Below are 20,881 nucleotides of genomic sequence, written 5' to 3'. Positions count from 1 at the left end.
TATACTGGGGTGCGAGAGCGATATGCTCTGTTTCGCCATTTCCTGACTCTAAACGTTTGCACGACACTGCAAAGTATCGCCAGCAGTAAGAGTGCTTCGACTACATATGAGAGTGAGTACCAGGTGATAAACTTATCACACCAGGTCGGGGTATTGCTAACTGTCGCTGGGCTAGTTATCTCGGGGTTCCGTGTATTACAGGGGTTAGAGTAATTTACGGTTTGTGTGCTAGGGGTCAGGGGGGTAGCGTCCGAGCGCAACTGAAGGGATCTCGCTGAGATCCATGTGAACACGAAGGCTGTCTTCATCTTTGTCGGACTTCTTCTTTGTCTTCCTCTGGGGTTCCTGAGGTTCCGGAGTTCTGTGAACACAAGCATAATTTCTGTTATTATCTTGCTTAAGATCTCGTATGTCTGTCTGTCTGTCCTTTATTGCCAATTTCCCTTTATAATTGGTCACCATCTGTGTCTCCCTCATTTCTTTTTTTTAAACCGAATATTTGGACAAGACATCTAAGAAAATACTGCCTACTGCGAGCCGTCTCGCAGCCTGTGTGATTTACCATCCCAGTGTTTGAGGATGTAAATAGCATAGGGAAGCAACCTAGGGGTTGCCAAAACCAAACAAAAGAATTTTGAACGTAACGAGCCAAAATGGGGTGTGTATGGGCTGCGGCGGGTAAGAAATGGGTGGAATACCCGGGTAGGACGGTGATCAATGCCGTATGTGCTCTACTCGAGTGTAGCTGACCAGAGGGGGGTCCTCAGGCAGGGCGGGGACCAATGACGTTTCTCCACTGCCTGAGCAACCGGCAAGAACGAGTAAGAATGTGGTCGCCGTGGGGGGCTGCCTCTCAAATTAGGAGAGGAACTATGAGTCGGGTTCTGTCGACAGACTAGTTCCTCTGAACTATTGTCTGGGACAAACTTGTACCTTTAACAAGGTTCTGTCGACAAACTAGTTCCTCTGAACTATTGTCTGGGACAAACTTGTTCCATTAACAGCGTTAATGGAATGGTGACGTGGGGCCGTGAAAAACTTTCCGAGTTTACACACAACACTTAACGATAACACTAACGAACAAACATTCAACAAACATGGTGCGGGTTCCATCAGAAAGGACACCGTATCTCTCCATTGGTTCCTTTTTTCTCTATCATCTGGACACCTCACTGCTCAATAGCGAACAGGGTCGCAAAGCGATTTGTTTGGTGGGAGTCAAACTCTAAGTCATCATCTTCTCCCGGCTGCCAAATTCTTGACTGTAGTAACCGTGCTAAAGCTGCTTGGGGCGAATTGGGGTCCATCTCATCATTCCGGATGAGCCTGAATGAAATGTCTTGGTGCCAGAATCGTGTGTCGAGGTTGGAGCTACTATGCTTCAATCCGTAATCGTCGGGTGGTTGGTCTGGATCAGGGGCTTTGATATAAGTGATCTCAAATGGGTCGGTAGAATCATGCTCAGATTCGCTGGGAGTGGGGCCTGGTGCAGCGGTGTAGTCATAACGTGGTGTGCTGTGGCTGTCGTCATTGTGATCGCTATCACTGTCGCTGTCGCTGCTGGTTGAGGGAAGGAAGAGGCGGAGTCGTGCCTCTGGGGGCGGAGTTGAACTCGTGTCTGAGGGCAGGCTGGAGTTGTTGGGGGAGGGTAGGAATACGTCATCTATGGGCGGGGCGGGAGCGTCTGCTGCTGTGAGCAGGATGTGGTGTGTGTGGTTATTCTGTGAGCCGTAAGTCTTGAGTTGGTTTATATGAAACCATGCAGACTTACCATTGGGATAGGTTATTTTGTATCCCGAGGGGCTGACTTTGTCCGAAATGGAGTACGGTCCGGAGAATTTGGGGGAGAGGAATGAACTGGGTTGTAAAGGACCTTTGTTGAGGTCTGACAATAATAATAATCTTTATTGTCGCAACTAGGCTTACATTAACACTGCAGTGATGTTACTGTGAAAAGTTCTAGTCACCACATTCCAGAACCTGGTCGAGTACACAGAGGGAGAATTCAGAATGTCCAAATTACCTAATAGCACGTCTTTCAGGACTAGTGGGAGGAAATCGGAGCACCCGGAGAAAAGCCACGCAGACACGGGGAGAACGTGCAGACTCTGCACAGACAGTTACCCAGACGGAAATTGAACCTGGGACCCTGGTGCTGTGAAGCCACAGTGCTAACCACTGTGCTACCGTGCTGCCCAAGGTGTCCATAACAAATTATCTTGCTTTGGCTTAGTGTTTAAATCAGACCCACTTCTGGGGCACGATTCTCCGATATTGAGGCCAAGTGTTCGCACCATCGGCGTGAACAGGGCCCGGGTACGACCTATGCTGGCCTCCACAGGGGGCCAGCACGGCGCTGGAGTGGTTCACGCCGCTCCAGCCTCCTTACGTGGCGCCAAATGGGCACCACGCCAACCCACGCATGCGCAGTTGGGGCAGCTCAGTCTTGCGCATGCACAGGGAACTTCTTACGCGTGCCGGCCCCGACCCAACATGCGGTCGGTGTTCAGGGGCCGGCCGCGCCAGAATGTAGGCCCGGGGGGGGAGAGGCCGGCCCGCCGATCGGTGGGCCCCGATCACGGGCCAGACCCCATTGGAGGCCCCCCCCCCCCCCCCCCCCCCGGTGAAGGAGTGAAGGAGCCCCCCTCCCCTCCTCACAGGCTGCCCCTTGAGCGTTCCCGCAGAGTTCCCGCCGGCAGCGACCTGGGGTGAACAGCGCCGGCGGGACTCTGTCGTGTCGGAGTGGCCGCTTGGCCCATCCGGGCTGGAGAATCGGCGGCCCCGCCAATTCCAGCAGCCCACAGCCAGGACCGCGCCAAACGCGCTGGCGCAAATGGCATTGATTCCCCGCACCTCGGAGAATCGCATGCCAGCGTCGGGGCATCGTGGCGCGGTTGCGGCGATTCTCCGGCCCGGCACGGGGCTCGGAGAATCGCGCCCCTGGTCTTATTTCCTCTATTTTACTATCATTGATAACTGGATGGCAATGGTGAATTCTGGCCAGCTATGTACTTTGCATAATCAAAATAGCAGCACATGCACATTTCAACATCAGTGTGAGATTGGGTACCCAGAAAGTATCGTGACACCTAGGTTCTGACCATGGAATTTAAATCCTGCCCCTGGAAACAATGAAATATTTCTCAGCATGGACATATTACGACCTAGTTTATCTTATGCTGATGGTTGCTTTCAGTTTACAGGATCATGGGCTTTATCTGTGGAAACCGTATCTTGCACTGGGTACAAAAAGCTTATATGTGGGACATGGAAGGATGTTTGCACTACCATTCAGCACACTGCACCCTTGCAACTTCTAACGTTTTCATGATGAATGTGTGAAACAATAGATCAAAGACCGCCAGAATATTGATGAAAACTGTGTGGCACTCTGATATAAACCTATGCCTTACAGTGGTCCAGTGGTTAGCAATGCTGCCTCACAGCGCCAGGGTGCAGGGTTCGATCCTGGCCTTGGGTGACTGTCGTGTGGAGTATGTACATCTCATGTGTCTGCATGGGTTTCCTCCGGGTGCTCTGGTTTCCTCCCACAGTTCAAAGATGTGCAGGTTAGGTTAGGTGGATTGGCCATGATAACATTTCCCCCTGGTTTCCAAAGGTTAGAAGGGGTGACGGGATAGGGTGGGGGCGCAAGTGGGCCTATGTAGGGGTGCTCTTTCGGAGGGCGGGTGCAGACTCATTGGGCTGAATGGCCTCCTTCTGCACTGTAGGAATTCTATACTTCACAGACTCTGAAGCAGGCATTTGATGTTCTGATCAGACATTCACGATTTACAACAGGTCTCATCAAACGCGAGCCTGACGTGACGGGGCTCGCAATGGGCCAAGGATTTTTTTCTCTTAAATGTATCTGTATGATTTGCCTGAACCACTCACTACAGTGGGGAGTTCCGCAAATAAACTTCTTTGAATTCAGAAGTTTCTTCTGATATGCAGACTCTGGGTGAAAACCTGTGCTCTGTTTTGGAAATGGAGATGTACACTGTAGAGAGACTGGTGGAGCAAATGGATAAGAGCTTCTAATTAAGGCAGAACCCATTTTTTGCAATCTTTTCTTCCTCAGTGGAAGTGACAAGTCCCAGCCCCATTGGAGAGACAGTGGCAAAATTGTGTGTTTTGGGCTTTGAACCTGTCCAGGACACCTTTGCAGGAATTTCTAAGGGCAGCGTCACAGGCCCGACCATCCTCAACCGCTTCATTAATGGCCTTCCTTCCATCGTAAGATCAGAATTGGGGATGATTGCACAATGTTTGGTACCGTTTGCAACTCCTCAGATACTGAAGCAGTTTGTCTGCTCCTTTGCTAACCAACCACCCCACACACCAACCCGGGCCAGATAGGTCCAACAGCCAAGGTGTAACAATCTGAAGCCAGATCTTCATATGATCACACTCAAAAGCTACCAGCCCTGAGAACTTGGGGCAATCTGTGTCAGCAACCACACAGCTGGTAACTTTGTTAAGGCCCTGAGGGGAGAGTTAGGAAGCCTTTTTATAAGAAAGGTACTTCAGGTTAATACATGGGTCAGTAATAAATGGAAAGTCATTCTTGTACTGGGATTTAAGCTCCTTTCCATTATCACATGTGGCACTTTGATCCACAAGTTTGGTTTTACAACAACCTCTGAGTCTGTATTGTCTTCATGACTATCCAAATGATTTCAATGTCCTTTAAGACAATGTGGGGAATGGTGAAGGGTCTAATAAGAACTGTTAATGCAGAGGAGTTTTGCATAGGCTTTTAGACACAGGAAATAAGGCGGTGCAATGAACTAATTCTTGACATCTCATGCTGAAAGCGATCATGGTGGCTCTCCTGCTGCTGTTTCCATGCATCTGTCCTGGTCTTCCTTATTTGATTCAGCTGTGCTGCTGTTTCTCTGCCTGCTCCAAATGCAGGCCTCTCTCAACAGAGGCATGGTGCTAGGTATAACACATTACTATGTGGGTGATGTCAGGTATTTGCTGTGAGCGCCTGATCCGCTAAAGCCTCTTGCTTCAGCATCCCTGTATTATGCTCATTGATGGGTCTTGGCTTTGATTGCTCAGGTATAGTAGGGTTGAAGAGGGGTGGTATGTGCCACGATTGTTGAGGCTGTCCATTCTTTCCCCCGGCTCTGCAACTTAAATGTCAGCCAAATTATGTCCTCAAGCCTCTGGCATGGGATTTGAACCATAAAAAACATACATACAGTTTTCCAACTGTGTCCCATCCACTATAGAGTTTTTGGAGTCTTCCACGTATTTATACTACTGTTTTATTGAAAAGCCCAGTTATTTGACAAAGCATCATGGGCAATTTGAGGTGCCAGTGGTCACTGGATCTGATTTTAGAGTAAAGTAATAATTAAACTGGCCATTTTAAAACTGCTTTTGAGTATCATAAAAATAGTGTCCATGAACTGTAAAAATAATTATAGGTTGTTACTTAGCTTAACTGTGCATTTTGTCAACCCAGTTTGTTCTTCGTGTTTTTACAACGACCAATACTCATTTTTACTAATTCTAAATTTACTTATGTTTTTGGATATTCACCCCCCCCCCAAAACTCAGATTTCTCCCATATTTTACTTTTAAAAGAGCTCAGAAAAATGTTAAATTGACAATAAAATGCAACTTTAAGAATCTCGATGTGAGGGCCCTCATATGAGGGCTTCCATTTTATAGATGTTCCACATAAAGGGCCCATAGCAGCAACATCTACCTGCATTCTGTGCCCGTGCGAGCATTCAATCAAATGTGGGTAATGGATGTAAATTGAGATATTATTAAATAGTTCATTTGCTCTCTAATTTTCTGCACGGTATCCGTGGTCAGCACTGTTGCTTCACAGCACCAGGGACCCAGGTTCGATTCCTGGCTCGGGTCACTGTCTGTCTGTCTGTGCGGAGTCTGCACGTTCTCCCAGTGTCCCAGATTGAATTTAAGAGCGGTGAGGTGATGATGCAGCTGTACAAAACTTTGGTAAGGCCACATTTGGAGTACTGTGTACAGTTCTGGTCGCCTCATTTTAGGAAGGATGTGGAAGCTTTGGAAAAGGTGCAAAGAAGATTTACCAGGATGTTGCCTGGAATGGAAAGTAGGTCTTACGAGGAAAGGTTGAGGGTGCTAGGCCTTTTCTCATTAGAACAGAGAAGGATGAGGGGCGACTTGATAGAGGTTTATAAGATGATCAGGGGAATAGATAGAGTAGACAGTCAGAGACTTTTTCCCCGGGTGGAACAAACCATTACAAGGGGACATAAATTTAAGGTGAAAGGTGGAAGATATAGGAGGGATATCAGAGGTAGGTTCTTTACCCAGAGTAGTGGGGGCATGGAATGCACTGCCTGTGGAAGTAGTTGAGTCGGAAACATTAGGGACCTTCAAGCAGCTATTGGATAGGTACATGGATTACGGTTAAATGATATAGTGTAGATTTATTTGTTCTCAAGGGCAGCACGGTAGCATTGTGGATAGCACAATTGCTTCACAGCTCCAGGGTCCCAGGTTCGATTCCGGCTTGGGTCACTGACTGTGCGGAGTCTGCACGTCCTCCCCGTGTCTGCGTGGGTTTCCTCCGGGTGCTCCGGTTTCCTCCCACAATCCAAAGATGTGCGGGTTAGGTGAATTGGCCAATGATAAATTGCCCTTAATGTCCAAATTGCCCTTGGTGTTGGGTGAAGGTGTTGAGTTTGGGTAGGGTGCTCTTTCCAAGAGCCGGTGCAGACTCAAAGGGCCGAATGGCCTCCTTCTGCACTGTAAATTCAATGATAATCTATGATTAATCTAGGACAAAGGTTCGGCACAACATCGTGGGCCGAAGGGCCTGTTCTGTGCTGTATTTTCTATGTTCTATGTCTGTGTGGGTTTCTACCGTGTGCTCTGCTTTCCTCCACAAGTCCCGAAAGACGTGCTGTTAGGTAATTTGGACATTCTGAATTCTTCCTCCGTGTACCCGAGCAGGTGCCGGAGTGTAGCGACTCGGAGATTTTCACAGTAACTTCATTGTGGTATTAATGTAAGCCTACTTCTGGCACTAATGAATATTATTATTATTAGATTGTTTTCCAGAGTAACTCAATAAAATGTCTTTACAACCAGGTCAAGGCCTAAAAATGTGATTATGCAGCAATCACTTTTCAGACATGAACCAGCTGACGGAGCCCATGGTAGGCAGAAAATGTGCAGATATTAATCTCCAAAAATTGCATGGCTTGTCATATTGTGAAAAGGGGGAAAATTGCTTGAGCGCTTAATCGTAAAGCAGACTCTGCAAATGCAATAAGAGGCAGGTTGTTTGAGACCTCCATTGCATGATTGATTTATCCTTTGACATCCATCCTTGGCACCCAATAAATGCAGATCATGCGTTTAATTATGACCAATAAGTTAGGTTTCTGACATTTACTGACCTGAATATGGAACTGAAACAGCAGTGTAATTTAAAGAACGCAGGCCACTGCTCTCTTCTCGATTGCAACCGATTTCCCTCCCCAACTTCAGATTCCCCTTCACTTCTTCCTGCCTCCTGACCCCCGACCTCTAATCCCCATTCCCAGGGTCGGAAATCCTGATTTTGGCACTCACTTACCTAAACGTCACTGTTACCCTTGCCAGCAGTAACCTTTGATTATTCTTGGGCCAGCTAACTGTTCACTCCAGCTTGACTTTAATGAGGTCTGAGACCCAACACCCAACCGATCTTCTATTAGATTCCCATTATGCCTTTTCTTCTCTTCATAACGCGAGGAAAGAAAAAGCATTAGACCCAGGCTTAAGCCTGAATTTCCTGGTCAGTGTAGCGTAACAATTGATGGTAACACATGTAAATAAGAGGATCCAGACTTTGAAATCCTAGGCCTCCTTCAACAATGAGGTGAACACATAACTTCAAGGCAAAATGGCAGTTTTGGCAATGGTTAATGTAAATGAACGGCCCAGCCAGAATAAACCGAGGTGCAGAAGCAGACTAATTTCTTATGACATGAGCATGGACCAAAGTATTTCATTCAGGGTCCCATCTTCAGCAGCGAGACAAGTCTTTCATCATATCAGTTATCATAGGGATGACAGTGGCCTAGTGGTATTGTCACTGTTCTAATAATCCAGACACCCAGGGTAATGCTCTGGGGTCCCAGGTTCAAATCCCACTATGGAAGATGGTGAAGTTTGAAGTCGATATAAATCTGGAATTAAAAATGAAACCAGTGCCAATTGGTAAGCATGGTAGCACAAGTGGATAGCATTGTGGCTTCACAGCGCTAGGGTCCCAGGTTCGATTCCCCGCTGGATCACTGTCTGTACGGAGTCTGCACGTTCTCCCCATGTCTGCGTGGGTTTCCTCCGGGTGCTCCGGTTTCCTCCCACAGTCCACAGACGTGCAGGTTAGGTGGATTGGCCATGCTAAATTGCCCTTAGTGTCCAAAAAGGTTAGGAGGGGTTATTGGGTTACAGGGATAGGGTGGAAGTGAGGGCTTAAGTGGGTTGGTGCAGGCTCGATGGGCCGAATGGCCTCCTTCTGCACTGTATGTTCTATGTTCTGTGTTCTATGTTCTAATTGTCGTAAAAACCCACCTTGTTCATTAATGTCCTTCAGGGAAAGAAATCTGCCGTCCTAACCCGGGATAGCCTACATGTGACTCGACCCACACAGCGATACGGTTGACTCTTAACTGTCCCCCACTGAAATGGCCCAGCAAGCCACTCAGTTCAAGGGCAATTAGGGATGGGCAACAAATGCTGGCCCAGCCAGCGATGGCCACATCCCAAGAACGAATAAAAAATATATGTCAGAAATGAATTGCTGGAAGCAATATATATTCAGACAATTTACTGGGCTTTAAAGTAAACAAAATCAGAATGCAATTCATAACTCACTTTTATTCTTCAAAATTACAGTGTATATTTTAATGTAATCAGATGTCTGATGTGTTCAACTGATAAACAATGTGACATATTCTTAAGGCTTCGTCTCTCATCGCAATGTTTCGCCAACACTGCAGAACAGTACCTCAGTAGTACATCATGATTATAATGCTCTATTTGCTCCTGAGGAATCACGGTCACGTCACTGATAAAGTAGTACCATTAGTTATGAAGTATTGTTTGATTTCATTTCTTCCTCTGATCAATCCCTTGAGGTGGCTCAGAGGGTAAGATTGTCAGTTAATCCTCCTGGAGGTCTATGGCTCTTGAGCATTTGATGTTCATACATGTATATAAATACATCTGTGCTCAGCACTGAGGTATGGCTATTCTTTCTCTGCCCATCATTCTGCACAATTACAAACAACAGATATAATTTATATAACATTTTCCAATTTCTGTTTGCATTTAAAACAAATTTTAAATTTTGGGGGGAAGTTAGTATATCACTCACTCCATCTAGTGAAGAGTCAGTGTTTTATAGTAATAGTTTTGACCTCTGTGAAAAACTCAAATGAGTCTTTGCCCCCTTCCCTGCCAATCCCAGAGGCTTTCATGCCACCAAATGGCAAATTCAAGTCTCGAATGAGCCAGCAATTGGTCCATACCATTCCGGTATGAAGCTTCTTGGCAACCCGATGGACGCGGCCTACATCCTGTGACCAAACGGTAGCAGCCAAACCATACTTCACATCGTTTGCTCGCTGAATAACCTCTTCTTCAGTTTCAAAGGGCACTATACAGGTGACTGGGCCAAATATCTCCTCTTGCATACAGCGTGAGCTGTCTTTTACTTCCGTGATTACTGTGGGCAATAAAAAATAGCCCATTTTGTTTTTATCAGGAATTTCCAAGGAATCAATTCCTTCGCCACAGAGAATTTTAGCTCCTTCGTTCTGGGCTAGATTGATGTAGCCTTTTACCTGTTTAGGGAAACAGTAAATTCATTATTATTGTCAAAATGGCTCGTTTCATTGCTAATATAAAATTCATCCAGTTAAACCTGCTGGTAAACTTGCAGGTGTATACCATGCCTTTGCCACAGTAAAATGTTCTGCAGGTGTATCACAAGGGCAAGAATAGATGCTGAGTTAACCATTTGTACAAGTACAAAGGAAAGTACAGAAACATAGCTATTAGGATTTTGTGTGTTATGGGAAAATGGCCTCTAGTGGTTCCAAAGAAGCAGGAAAGGAGAATAACATTCTGCAGGATACTGATTGTTTACACACACTGCTGGCAGGGAAAATTGAAGATTTCCCTCGCAGAAGGAGGACAAATTCTAAAGTGATATTCAAAGGACTCCACTGGCGTAGGCATTGAGGTACCATCAGTGAACATTCACTTAAAGAATGAACTCATTGGTTGGTCGGTCAGAGTGGGCGGAATCTCAAGCTTGCCATTGAAAGGGGCCGCATTTTGCTAGGAAATTACCTTGTAGGCTGTAAGATTACCCCACGAGTCTCCAGATAGGCTGAGCAAACTGAACAATTTCAGCGGCAGGAGTCTGTAAAGTTGCAGACAGCTGAAAAGGTTTTGCACGCCCCATAGTGTGATACAAGCTGTGAAAGTTGAAATGGCTAGGTCAGGGCCCAAAGAATTAAACGAGGAGTTAGAAAGTCAACAGCAGGTCAAGACATAGTGAAGGGGACATGGCAGTTAGCTGAAGAGCTTGGGTATTGAAAGGGCTGAAGCCAACTGAGCTGAAAGAGGAAGAAAGGGGGATGTACAGAATTTCCAAATCAAAATTCACCCCAGAATAGACTGAGGCCAGTGTGGCCCTAAAGATTTCATGACATCTAACCCTGAATTAAATGGACCTGTCTGTGCTGAGACATCACAGATGTAAACCACACCTGGTGTGTCACAAATGTTATAGATTTTTAAAAACAAATTGTAATCTCCATTTAAAAAATAGACATGAAGGAACTTGAAAAAACATGGCTCCCAAATGTCACATGATTTCTCTTGTGGATTGAACTGTGCTCACTCAGATGGTGGAACCAGATTGTGCTTCTCTCAAGGAGGATCATAAAAGACATTTGAAATTCAATGAGTCACAAACTCATGGGGTTTTCTAAAGGTGTGAAAACTCAGGACTCTTTTAATGCCATTTCATACCTACAGGGAGGATTTCTTCAAAAGACTGCAACTTAATTAACTTCTTTGCTTTGTGAAACAATGACTCATCTAAATTAATAAATCCCCATTTTTGTGTTTTGAACTGTCCAAAAGAGGCTGCAAGAAACCGTTTTGTGTGGCAGTGTGAAAGACATTAGGAGCACACAGCTCTCAGCTGAACCAGTCTGAGGTACATGTGAGAGTTGGGATCGTTGCCTTTGGGAGTTATAGAGTAAGGTATTCAGAAAATCATCCCCATCTACTGAGAAGAAACCAGGCAAGCTTCATGCATCAACACCTGCAATCTCCAGTAAGGAAAAGAACCTTTATTTTCTCCTATAATGTGTTCTACCTATCAAGTCCATCTACAAAGGAAAACTCCAACTCTGTGACTTCAAACGCTATTACAGCTACTAAACTGAACACCAAGTGCAGTGGTGTAACAACAACAATCTCTTCCTTAATGTCAGCAAAACTAAAGAGCTGGTCATTGACTTCAGGAAGCAAAGTATCGTATACATCCCTGTCTGCATCAACGGGGCTGAGGTAGAGATGGTTAACAGCTTCAAATTCCTAGGTGTGCACATCACCAACAATCTCTCCTGGTCGATATCGACGCTATGACCAAGAAAACACAAAAGCGCCTATACTTTCTCAGGAAACTAAAGAAATTTGTCAAATCCACATTGACTCTTACTAACTTTTACAGATACACCATAGAAAGCATCCTATCTGGCTGCATCACAGCCTGGTATGGCAACTCCTCGGTCCAAGACCGTAAGAAACTACAGAGACTCGTGAACACTGCCTAGTCCATGACATGAACCCGCCTCCCATCCATTGACTCTGTCTACACCTCCCGCTGTCTTGGGAAAGCGGGCAGCATAATCAAGACCCCTCCCACCCGGCTTATTCACTCTTCCAATTTCTTCCATCGGGCAGAAGATACAAACGTCTGAGAACACGAGCTAACAGATTCAAAAACAGCTTCTTCCCCGCTGTTACCAGACTCCTAAATGACCCTCTTATGGAATGAACTGATCTCTTCACACATTTTCGCTACTTAGTAGTACTGTACTCCTGTATGCTTCACCCGGTGCCTATGTCTATGTATTTACATTGCGTATTTATGTTTTCCCTATGTATTTTCATTTCCTGTATGGAATGATCTTCCTGAACTGTACTCAGAACAATACTTTTCACTGTACCTCCGTACACGTGACAATAAACAAATCCAATCCAACCCAAGTTTCAACTAGTTCATTCCTTCAACAGAAGGAATTCAAGCAATGGGCAGAATCCTCCATACGTTCACAGCAGCAGATTCCCTGGTACTGCTGCAGTAAATCGGAGATTTGGCTGAGTGCCAAATTCTCCGTCCTCGCTAGCAGCGGTAGTGGGACAGACTCGCAACGGAGAATCCTGGCTGATGTCTTGCAAAGTCTGGTCTGAAAATCTTTCAGAACCTTTTTATGTGGCACTTCAGCGAATCAGTCAGGAGATAACAAGAATTAAAAAAGGAAGTGACCGTCACCCCTCAAAAAACTAATCAGAGACTGATCAAGCATTGCCCGAACCAATGAGAGCTCAGGCATTATGATTATGCACATGGCGTGGTCTTAAAAAGTATAAAGAAGGAGCTCTTGGGACCTTTTTGAGCACTGCTGAAAGATAAGCAGGAAGACGATAGACTACGGTCAACCAGAGGATCATAAGCTAGTGTTCCAGAGTGAACTGCTTGTATAATACTGCCTATGTTAGGTATCACGTTTTTGTACTTATTGTGATTAACCTAATAGTGAAGCTTATGACAACATATCAAGGCCCAATTTGGTTTGTAGCTGGTCTGAATAAAGGACGCCTTTAAAATATCAGCTCTGTTTATGTCACCACATTTCCATTTTCTGACACTCTCCGAAAAACCTCATTAGAAATGATCTTTTGCACAAATATTCGACTTATACATGAGCAGACTTTACCCTGTCAAAAATGGCCCTGGTGGAACCCAAACTGAGCATCAGTGAGCAGGTTATTGCTATGCATGTACTGCTTGATAGCACTGTCGACAAAATCTTCCATCACTTTACTGATGATCGAGAGTAGATGATAGGGCTGTTATTGGCTGGATTGGATTTGTCCTGCATTTTGTGTACAGGACATACCTGGGCAATTTCCCACATGCCCAGTGTTGCAGCTGTACTGAACAAAGAACAAAGAAATGTACAGCACAGGAACAGGCCCTTCAGCCCTCCAAGCCGGTGCCGACCATGCTGCCCGACTAAACTACAATCTTCTACACTTCCTGGGTCCGTATCCCTCTATTTCCATCCTATTCATGTATTTGTCAAGATGCCCCTTAAATGTCACTATCGTCCCTGCTTCGACCACCTCCTCCGGTAGCGAGTTCCAGGCACCCACTACCCTCTGCGTAAAAAACTTGCCTCGTACATCTACTCTAAACCTTGCCCCTCTCACCTTAAACCTATGCCCCCTAGTAATTGACCCCTCTACCCTGGGGAAAAGCCTCTGACTATCCACTCTGTCTATGCCCTCATAATTTTGTAGACCTCTATCAGGTCGCCCCTCAACCTCCGTTGTTCCAGTGAGAAAAAACCAAGTTTATTCAACCGCTCCTCATAGCTAATGCCCTCCATACCAGGCAACATTCTGGTAAATCTCTTCTGCACCCTCTCTAAAGCCTCCACATCCTTCTGGTAGTGTGGCGACCAGAATTGAACACTATACTCCAAGTGTGGCCTAACTAAGGTTCTATACAGCTGCAACATGACTTGCCAATTCTTATACTCAATGCCCCGGCCAATGAAGGCAAGCATGCCGTATGCCTTCTCCACCTGTGTTGCCCCTTTCAGTGACCTGTGGACCTGTACATCTAGATCTCTCTGACTTTCAATACTCTTGAGGGTTCTACCATTCACTGTATATTCCCTACCTGCATTAGACCTTCCAAAATGCATTACCTCACATTTGTCCGGATTAAACTCCATCTGCCGTCTCTCCGCCCAAGTCTGCAAACAATCTAAATCCTGCTGTATCCTCTGACAGTCCTCATCGCTATCCGCAATTCCACTAACCTTTGTGTCGTCTGCAAACTTACTAATCAGACCAGGTACATTTTCCTCCAAATCATTTATATATACAAACAACAAAGGTCCCAGCACTGATCCCTGCGGAACACCACTGGTCACAGCCCTCCAATTAGAAAAGCATCCTTCCATTGCTACTCTCTGCCTTCTATGACCTAGCCAGTTCTGTATCCACCTTGCCAGCTCACCCCTGATCCCGTGTATCTTCACCTTTTGTACTAGTCTACCATGACGGACCTTGTCAAAGGCCTTACTGAAGTCCATATAGACAACATCCACTGCCCTACCTGCATCAATCATCTTTGTGACCTCCTCGAAAAACTCTATCAAGTTAGTGAGACACGACCTCCCCTTCACAAAACCATGCTGCCTCTCACTAATACGTCCATTTGCTTCAATTGGGAGTAGATCCTGTCTCGAAGAATTCTCTCCAGTAATTTCCCTACCACTGAAGTAAGGTCCACTGGCCTGTAGTTCCCTGGATTATCCTTGCTACCCTTCTTAAACAGAGGAACAACATTGGCTATTCTCCAGTCCTCCGGGACATCACCTGAAGACGGTGAGGATCCAAAGATTTCTGTCAAGGCCTCAGCAATTTCCTCTCCAGCCTCCTTCACTATTCTGGCTCAGCTTGGCAAAGAACAGGGCTAATTCTAGAGCGTAAATCTTCAGTACTATTGCCGGAATGTTGTGAGGATCCATTGCCTTTGAAGTATCCAGTGTCCTTAGCCACCTCTTGATCAGAGGTGGGATGAATTGTAGTGGCCGAAGACTGGCATCTGTGGTGCTGGAGACCTCAGGAGGAGGAATGTTTGTCAGAAGTGCAATTCCCTTCTCCACTGATGCACTTAGCTTCTTTGGACTAGACAGTGGCTCCATTCTTGACAAACCAATGTGCAAACTCCTACCGAAGCCTAGGATCCAGGTTCAGGGCCACTTCTACGGACCTCTGCTTCAGGTCCAGCATTTGGGAAGCAAGTGTGCCAAAACATCCAGGCAAATTCAGGAGCCCCTTCTTTGAAAGGAAAACTTAAATAAAAGCATGTTAAAATTTGTTTTTCCTGAACAGCAAATTTTAATTTTGATGAATTAATCAATGATCAAAATTAGAAAATTAAATTCTTTAAGGATTCTGTTCTTTTTTTAAAAATCACATTTAATTGAAGCCCTAGCATACAATGGTGAGTACAAACCTTTTCTAGATGCTCTTTGCTAATTACAGCACCCATATTGGCAGTTGGGTCAGAAGGAACACCAACTTTCCATTTTCTGACATTCTCCACAAACCTCTCCAAAAACTCATTGTAAATGTTCTTTTGCACAAATATTCGACTTGTGCACAAGCAGACTTCACCCTGTCAAAAGAGAAAATAATTCTTCAGCTACACTCTACTCTAGGCAAAAAAAAATGTAGTGAGGGAGGAAAGGGAGGGAATGACCAATTTATATCATCTGAAAAGATATTGCTGGATTCTCCGCTGCCTGCCACTGATAGCGGAGTTTCCAATGCGGCAGCGTTGGAGAAGAAACTGGCGCCGATCTGTTTCTGATGCTCCGGTTCCCCATTGGCGGCGGCATCAAGGTTCGCGCCCCGTCCCAGAGGGAGGATGTAAATGGGTCAAAGTCACCCATTTACACCCTATTAATGGGCTGGGCACCAGATCCTCCATGCCTTTGTGATTTTCTGGCCCTCTGGGCTGGTATTCGCTCGGACGTGGATTGGTACAATTATTTGGCAGCGTGGCCCTGATGCAGTGGGTCAAGGGGGTAAGGATTTAAGGTAGGTGCCCCCAAAGTCCATTTGAGGTCCCCCCCTTTCCCCTTAATGCAAATCCTGTGCAACCAACCTCCAGCTCCCCCCCCAAAAGACCCCCCACCATATCTCCCCCCCCACTAGAGACTCCCACCAGATTCCCCCACAAGAGTTAGCAGATAACCCCCCCTTGGAAGAGAACCCCCCCATAGAGAACCCACATAACAGGGAACCTGCCCACCACAGGGACCCCCCACATAGCAGAGAACACTCCGCCTTCGCCCCTCATCGGTCACCATTGCCTGGAAACTAAAGAGTAGCTAACACTGTTTTTTCACTTACCTGTGGCTTACACCTGCTGCCTCAGACGGGTGTCGAGAAAGCAACAACTGTAACTTAATAGAAAGCAAAAACCACACCATAAGGCTTTAAGCCTCCTCAGATCCTTTGATCTGCAAGGCTTCTATTCACTTTAGAGAAAAAGCTTTTAGTAGCCTGTAATTGTCAGCTTCCAGACAGCCAGATTCCTGCTGAATTGTTTAACTTCATGTCCCTTCACGCTTGAATGTATCTCAACTAGCCTGCTGTGAAACTAATGCAATGTTTATACAAATTTAGGAGTTAAGTGCTTTCATTTCCTCTTTTTCTCAGCAGAAAGCACTCAACTGCGGGGAAAATTTGCATTCGTCCGGTGTGGTCACTCTAACTTGAAGGTGTACCTAGCTGAAGAGACCCTAGCTGTTCAAGTGAAGACAAGCATCCAGCAGAGGGCAGCAGAGCAGAGCTGCTGATTCGCTGTTGTGGGGAAAATATGCATACGTCCGGTGTGGTCACTAACTTGAAGGTGGTTTGTGGAGGAGCTGTTGTCAAGTGACACTTAAAGCCAAAACACTTTTTCAGTGTTTCCCTCCCTACCCCCTCCTCTAACCAAAAAAACAAACAACCGCTGTAAAGATCAAGAGGAAGGCTCGAGGGCAGGTAGAAGTAGAAAGAAGTTGAACCGTGATATCACAGCCTGCAGGAAAGGGATTGGCTGGTGACTGGTAAGTAGTTTTTCTTTTATTTTCCCTCAGGTGTTATCGTGCGGGGCGCAGAAGTTGCTGAGTGAGTGCTTGCTGAGAAGGGGAGTGAATAACAGGTAAACTCTTTCTTTTTCTTTTTTTATCTAGAGGGGATGGTAGGGAAGGTAGTGCAATGTTCCTCCTGCAGAATGTTTGAGGTGAGGGACGCCATCAGTGTCCCTGCTGATTTCATCAGTGGGAAGTGCACCCATCTCCAGCTTCTCAGAAACTGCATTAGGGAGTTGGAGCTGGATGAACTTCGGATCATTCGGGAGGCAGAGGTGGTCATAGATAGAAGCTTCAGGGATGTAGTTACTCCGAAGAATAAAGATAGATGGATGACGGTGAGAGGGGCTGGGAGGAAGCAGTCAGTACAGGGATCCCTTGTGGTCGTTCCACTTAGTAACACATATACCGCTTTGGATACTGTTGTGGGGGGGGGACTTACCAGGGGTAAGCCATGGGGTACAGGTCTCTGGCACAGAGTCTGTCCCTGTTGCTCAGAAGGGCAGGGGAGAAAGGAGCAGAGCATTGGAGACTCCATAGTTAGGGGGATAGATAGGAGATTCTGCGGGAACGAGAGAGACTCGTGGTTGGTGTGTTGCCTTCCTGTTGCCAGGGTCCGTGATGTCTCGGATCGTGTTTTCGGGATCCTTAAGGGGGAGGGGGAGCTGCCCCAAGTCGTGGTCCACATAGGTACCAACGACATAAGTAGGAAAAGGGATAGGGATGTAAGGCAGGAATTCAGGGAGCTAGGGTGGAAACTTAGATCTAGGACAGAGTTATTATCTCTGGGTTGTTACCCGTGCCACGTGCCAGCGAGACGAGGAATAGGGAGAAAGAGGAGTTGAACACGTGGCTACAGGGATGGTGCAGGAGGGAGGGTTTCAGATTTCTGGGTAATTGGGGCTCATTCTGGGGTCGGAGGGACCTCTACAAACGGGATGGCCTACACCTGGACCAGAGGGGTACCAATATCCTGGGGGGAAATTTGCTAATGCTCTTCGGGAGGGTTTAAACTAGTTCAGCAGGGGCTTGGGAGCCTGAATTGTAGCTCCAGTATACAGGAGGTTGAGAGTAGTGAGGTCATGAGTAAGGTTTCAAGTTGCAGGAGTGTACCGGCAGGCAGGAAGGTGGTTTAAAGTGTGTCTTCTTCAATGCCAGGAGCATCCGGAATAAGGTGGGTGAACTTGCGGCATGGGTTGGTACATGGAACTTCGATGTTTTGGCCATTTCGGAGACATGGATAGAGCAGGGGCAGGAATGGTTGTTGCAGGTGCCGGGGTTTAGATATTTCCGTAAGCTCAGGGAAGATGGTAAAAGAGGGGGAGGGGTGGCATTGTTGGTCAAGGACAGTATTACAGTGGCAGAAAGGACGTTTGATGAGGACTCGTCTACTGAGGTACAATGGGCTGAGGTTAGAAACAGGAAAGGAGAGGTCACCCTGTTAGGGGTTTTCTGTAGGCCTCCGAAAAGTTCCAGAGATGTAGAGGAAAGGATTGCAAAGATGATCCTGGATAGGAGCGAAAGCAACAGGGTAGTTGTTATGGGGGACTTTAACTTTCCAAATATTGACTGGAAACGCTATAGTTCGAGTACTTTAGATGGGTCAGTTTTTGTCCAATGTGTGCAGGAGGGTTTCCTGACACAGTATGTAGATAGGCCAACGAGAGGTGAGGCCATATTGGATTTGGTACTGGGTAATGAACCAGGACAGGTGTTAGATTTGGAGGTAGGTGAGCACTTTGGTGATAGTGACCACAATTCGATTACGTTTACTTTAGTGATGGAATGGGATAGGTATATACCGCAGGGCAAGAGTTATATCTGAGGGAAAGGCAATTATGATGCGAAGAGGCAAGACTTAGGATGCATCGGATGGAGAGGAAAACTGCAGGGGATGGGCACAATGGAAATGTGGAGCTTGTTCAAGGAACAGCTACTGGGTGTCCTTGATAAGTAGGTACCTGTCAGGCAGGGAGGACGTGGTCGAGCAAGGGAACCGTGGCTTACTAAAGCAGTCGAAACACTTGTCAAGAGGATGAAGGAGGCTTATGTAAAGATGAGACATGAAGGTTCAGTTAGGACGCTCGAGAATTACAATTTAGCTAGGAAGGACCTAAAGAGAGAGCTAAGAAGAGCCAGGAGGGGACATGAGAAGTCTTTGGCAGGTAGGATCAAGGATAACCCTAAAGCTTTCTATAGATATGTCAGGAATAAAAGAATGACTAGGGTAAGAGTAGGGCCAGTCAAGGACAGTAGCGGGAAGTTGTGCGTGGAGTCCGAGGAGATAGGAGAGGTGCTAAATGAATATTTTTCATCAGTATTCACACAGGAAAAGGGTAGTGTTGCCGAGGAGAATACTGAGATTCTACTAGACTAGAAGGGCTTGAGGTTCATAAGGAGGAGGTGTTAGCAATTCTGGAAAGTGTGAAAATAGATAAGTCCCCTGGGCCGGATGGGATTTATCCTCGGATTCTCTGGGAAGCTAGGGAGGAGATTGCTGAGCCTTTGGCTTTGATCTTTAAGTCATCTTGGTCTACAGGAACAGTGCCAGAAGACTGGAGGATAGCAAATGTTGTCCCCTTGTTCAAGAAGGGAAGTAGAGACAACCCCAGTAACTATAGACCAGTGAGCCTTACTTCTGTTGTGGGCAAAATCTTGGAAAGGTTTATAAGAGATAGGATGTATAATCATCTGGAAAGGAATAATTTGATTAGAGATAGTCAACACGGTTTTGTGAAGGGTAGGTCATGCCTCACAAACCTCATTGAGTTCTTTGAGAAGGTGACCAAACAGTTGGATGAGGGTAAAGCAATTGATGTGGTGTATATGGATTTCAGTAAAGCGTTTGATAAGGTTCCCCATGGTAGGCTACTGCAGAAAATACGGAGGCATGGGATTCAGGGTGATTTAGCAGTTTGGATCAGAAATTGGCTAGCTGGAAGAAGACAAAGGGTGGTGGTTGATGGGAAATGTTCAGACTGGAGTCCAGTTACTAGTGGTGTACCACAAGGATCTGTTTTGGGGCCACTGCTATTTGTCATTTTTATAAATGACCTGGAGGAGGGCGTAGAAGGATGGGTGAGTAAATTTGCAGATGACACTAAAGTCGGTGGAGTTGTGGACAGTGTGGAAGAATGTTACAAGTTACAGAGGGACATAGATAAGCTGCAGCGCTGGGCTGAGAGGTGGCAAATGGAGTTTAATGCAGAAAAGTGTGAGGTGATTCATTTTGGAAGGAATAACAGGAAGACAGAGTACTGGGTAAGATTCTTGGCAGTATGGATGAGCAGAGAGATCTCGGTGTCCATGTACATAGATCCCTGAAAGTTGCCACCCAGGTTGAGAGGGTTGTTAAGAAGGTGTATGGTGTGTTGGCTTTTATTGGTAGAGGGATTGAGTTTCGGAGCCATGAGGTCATGTTGCAGCTGTACAAAACTCTGGTGCGGTCGCATTTGGAGTATTGCGTGCAATTCTGGTCGCCGCATTATAGGAAGGATGTGGAAGCATTGGAAAGGGTGCAGAGGAGGTTTACCAGAATGTTGCCTGGTATGGAGGGAAGATCTTATGAGGAAAGGCTGAGGGACTTGAGGCTGTTTTCGTTAGAGAGAAGGTTAAGAGGTGACTTAATTGAGGCATACAAGATGATCAGAGGATTGGATAGGGTGGACAGTGAGAGCCTTTTTCCTCGGATGGTGATGTCTAGCACGAGTGGACATAGCTTTAAATTGAGGGGAGATAGATATAAGACAGATGTCAGAGGTAGGTTCATTACTCAGAGAGTAATAAGGGCGTGGAATGCCCTGCCTGCAACAGTAGAGGACTCGCCAACACTAAGGGCATTTAAATGGTCATTGGATAGACATATGGATGATAAGGGAATAGTGTAGATGGGCTTTAGAGTGGTTTCA

At 46.1% G+C, this 20,881-nt stretch overlaps 1 protein-coding gene and 1 long non-coding RNA gene across 2 annotated transcripts in view; one reads left to right on the top strand and one right to left on the bottom strand.

Moving 5' to 3' along the window:
* LOC140410909 (uncharacterized) overlaps positions 1 to 20,881 on the top strand; it is a 114,385-nt gene that overhangs the window by 52,243 nt on the left and 41,261 nt on the right. The window contains exons 3-4 of the long non-coding RNA XR_011940763.1: positions 7,105 to 7,172; positions 16,561 to 16,750. This is a non-coding gene — a long non-coding RNA (uncharacterized lncRNA). The remainder of the gene's footprint in view (positions 1 to 7,104; positions 7,173 to 16,560; positions 16,751 to 20,881) is intronic.
* Positions 8,864 to 20,881, bottom strand: part of aldh8a1 (aldehyde dehydrogenase 8 family, member A1) — a 71,722-nt gene continuing 59,704 nt past the window's right edge. The window contains exons 6-7 of the mRNA XM_072499716.1: positions 15,347 to 15,508; positions 8,864 to 9,851 (exon numbers count right to left, since the gene is read on the bottom strand). Coding sequence (XP_072355817.1) covers positions 9,399 to 9,851; positions 15,347 to 15,508 — 615 coding nt within the window. The 3' untranslated portion in view covers positions 8,864 to 9,398. The remainder of the gene's footprint in view (positions 9,852 to 15,346; positions 15,509 to 20,881) is intronic.

Source organism: Scyliorhinus torazame, chromosome 4 (genome assembly GCF_047496885.1).
Source record: "Scyliorhinus torazame isolate Kashiwa2021f chromosome 4, sScyTor2.1, whole genome shotgun sequence".
NCBI lineage: Eukaryota > Metazoa > Chordata > Chondrichthyes > Carcharhiniformes > Scyliorhinidae > Scyliorhinus > Scyliorhinus torazame.
The sequence above is the reverse complement of the archived record's forward strand: the minus strand, read 5'-3'. Positions and strand labels throughout refer to the sequence as shown.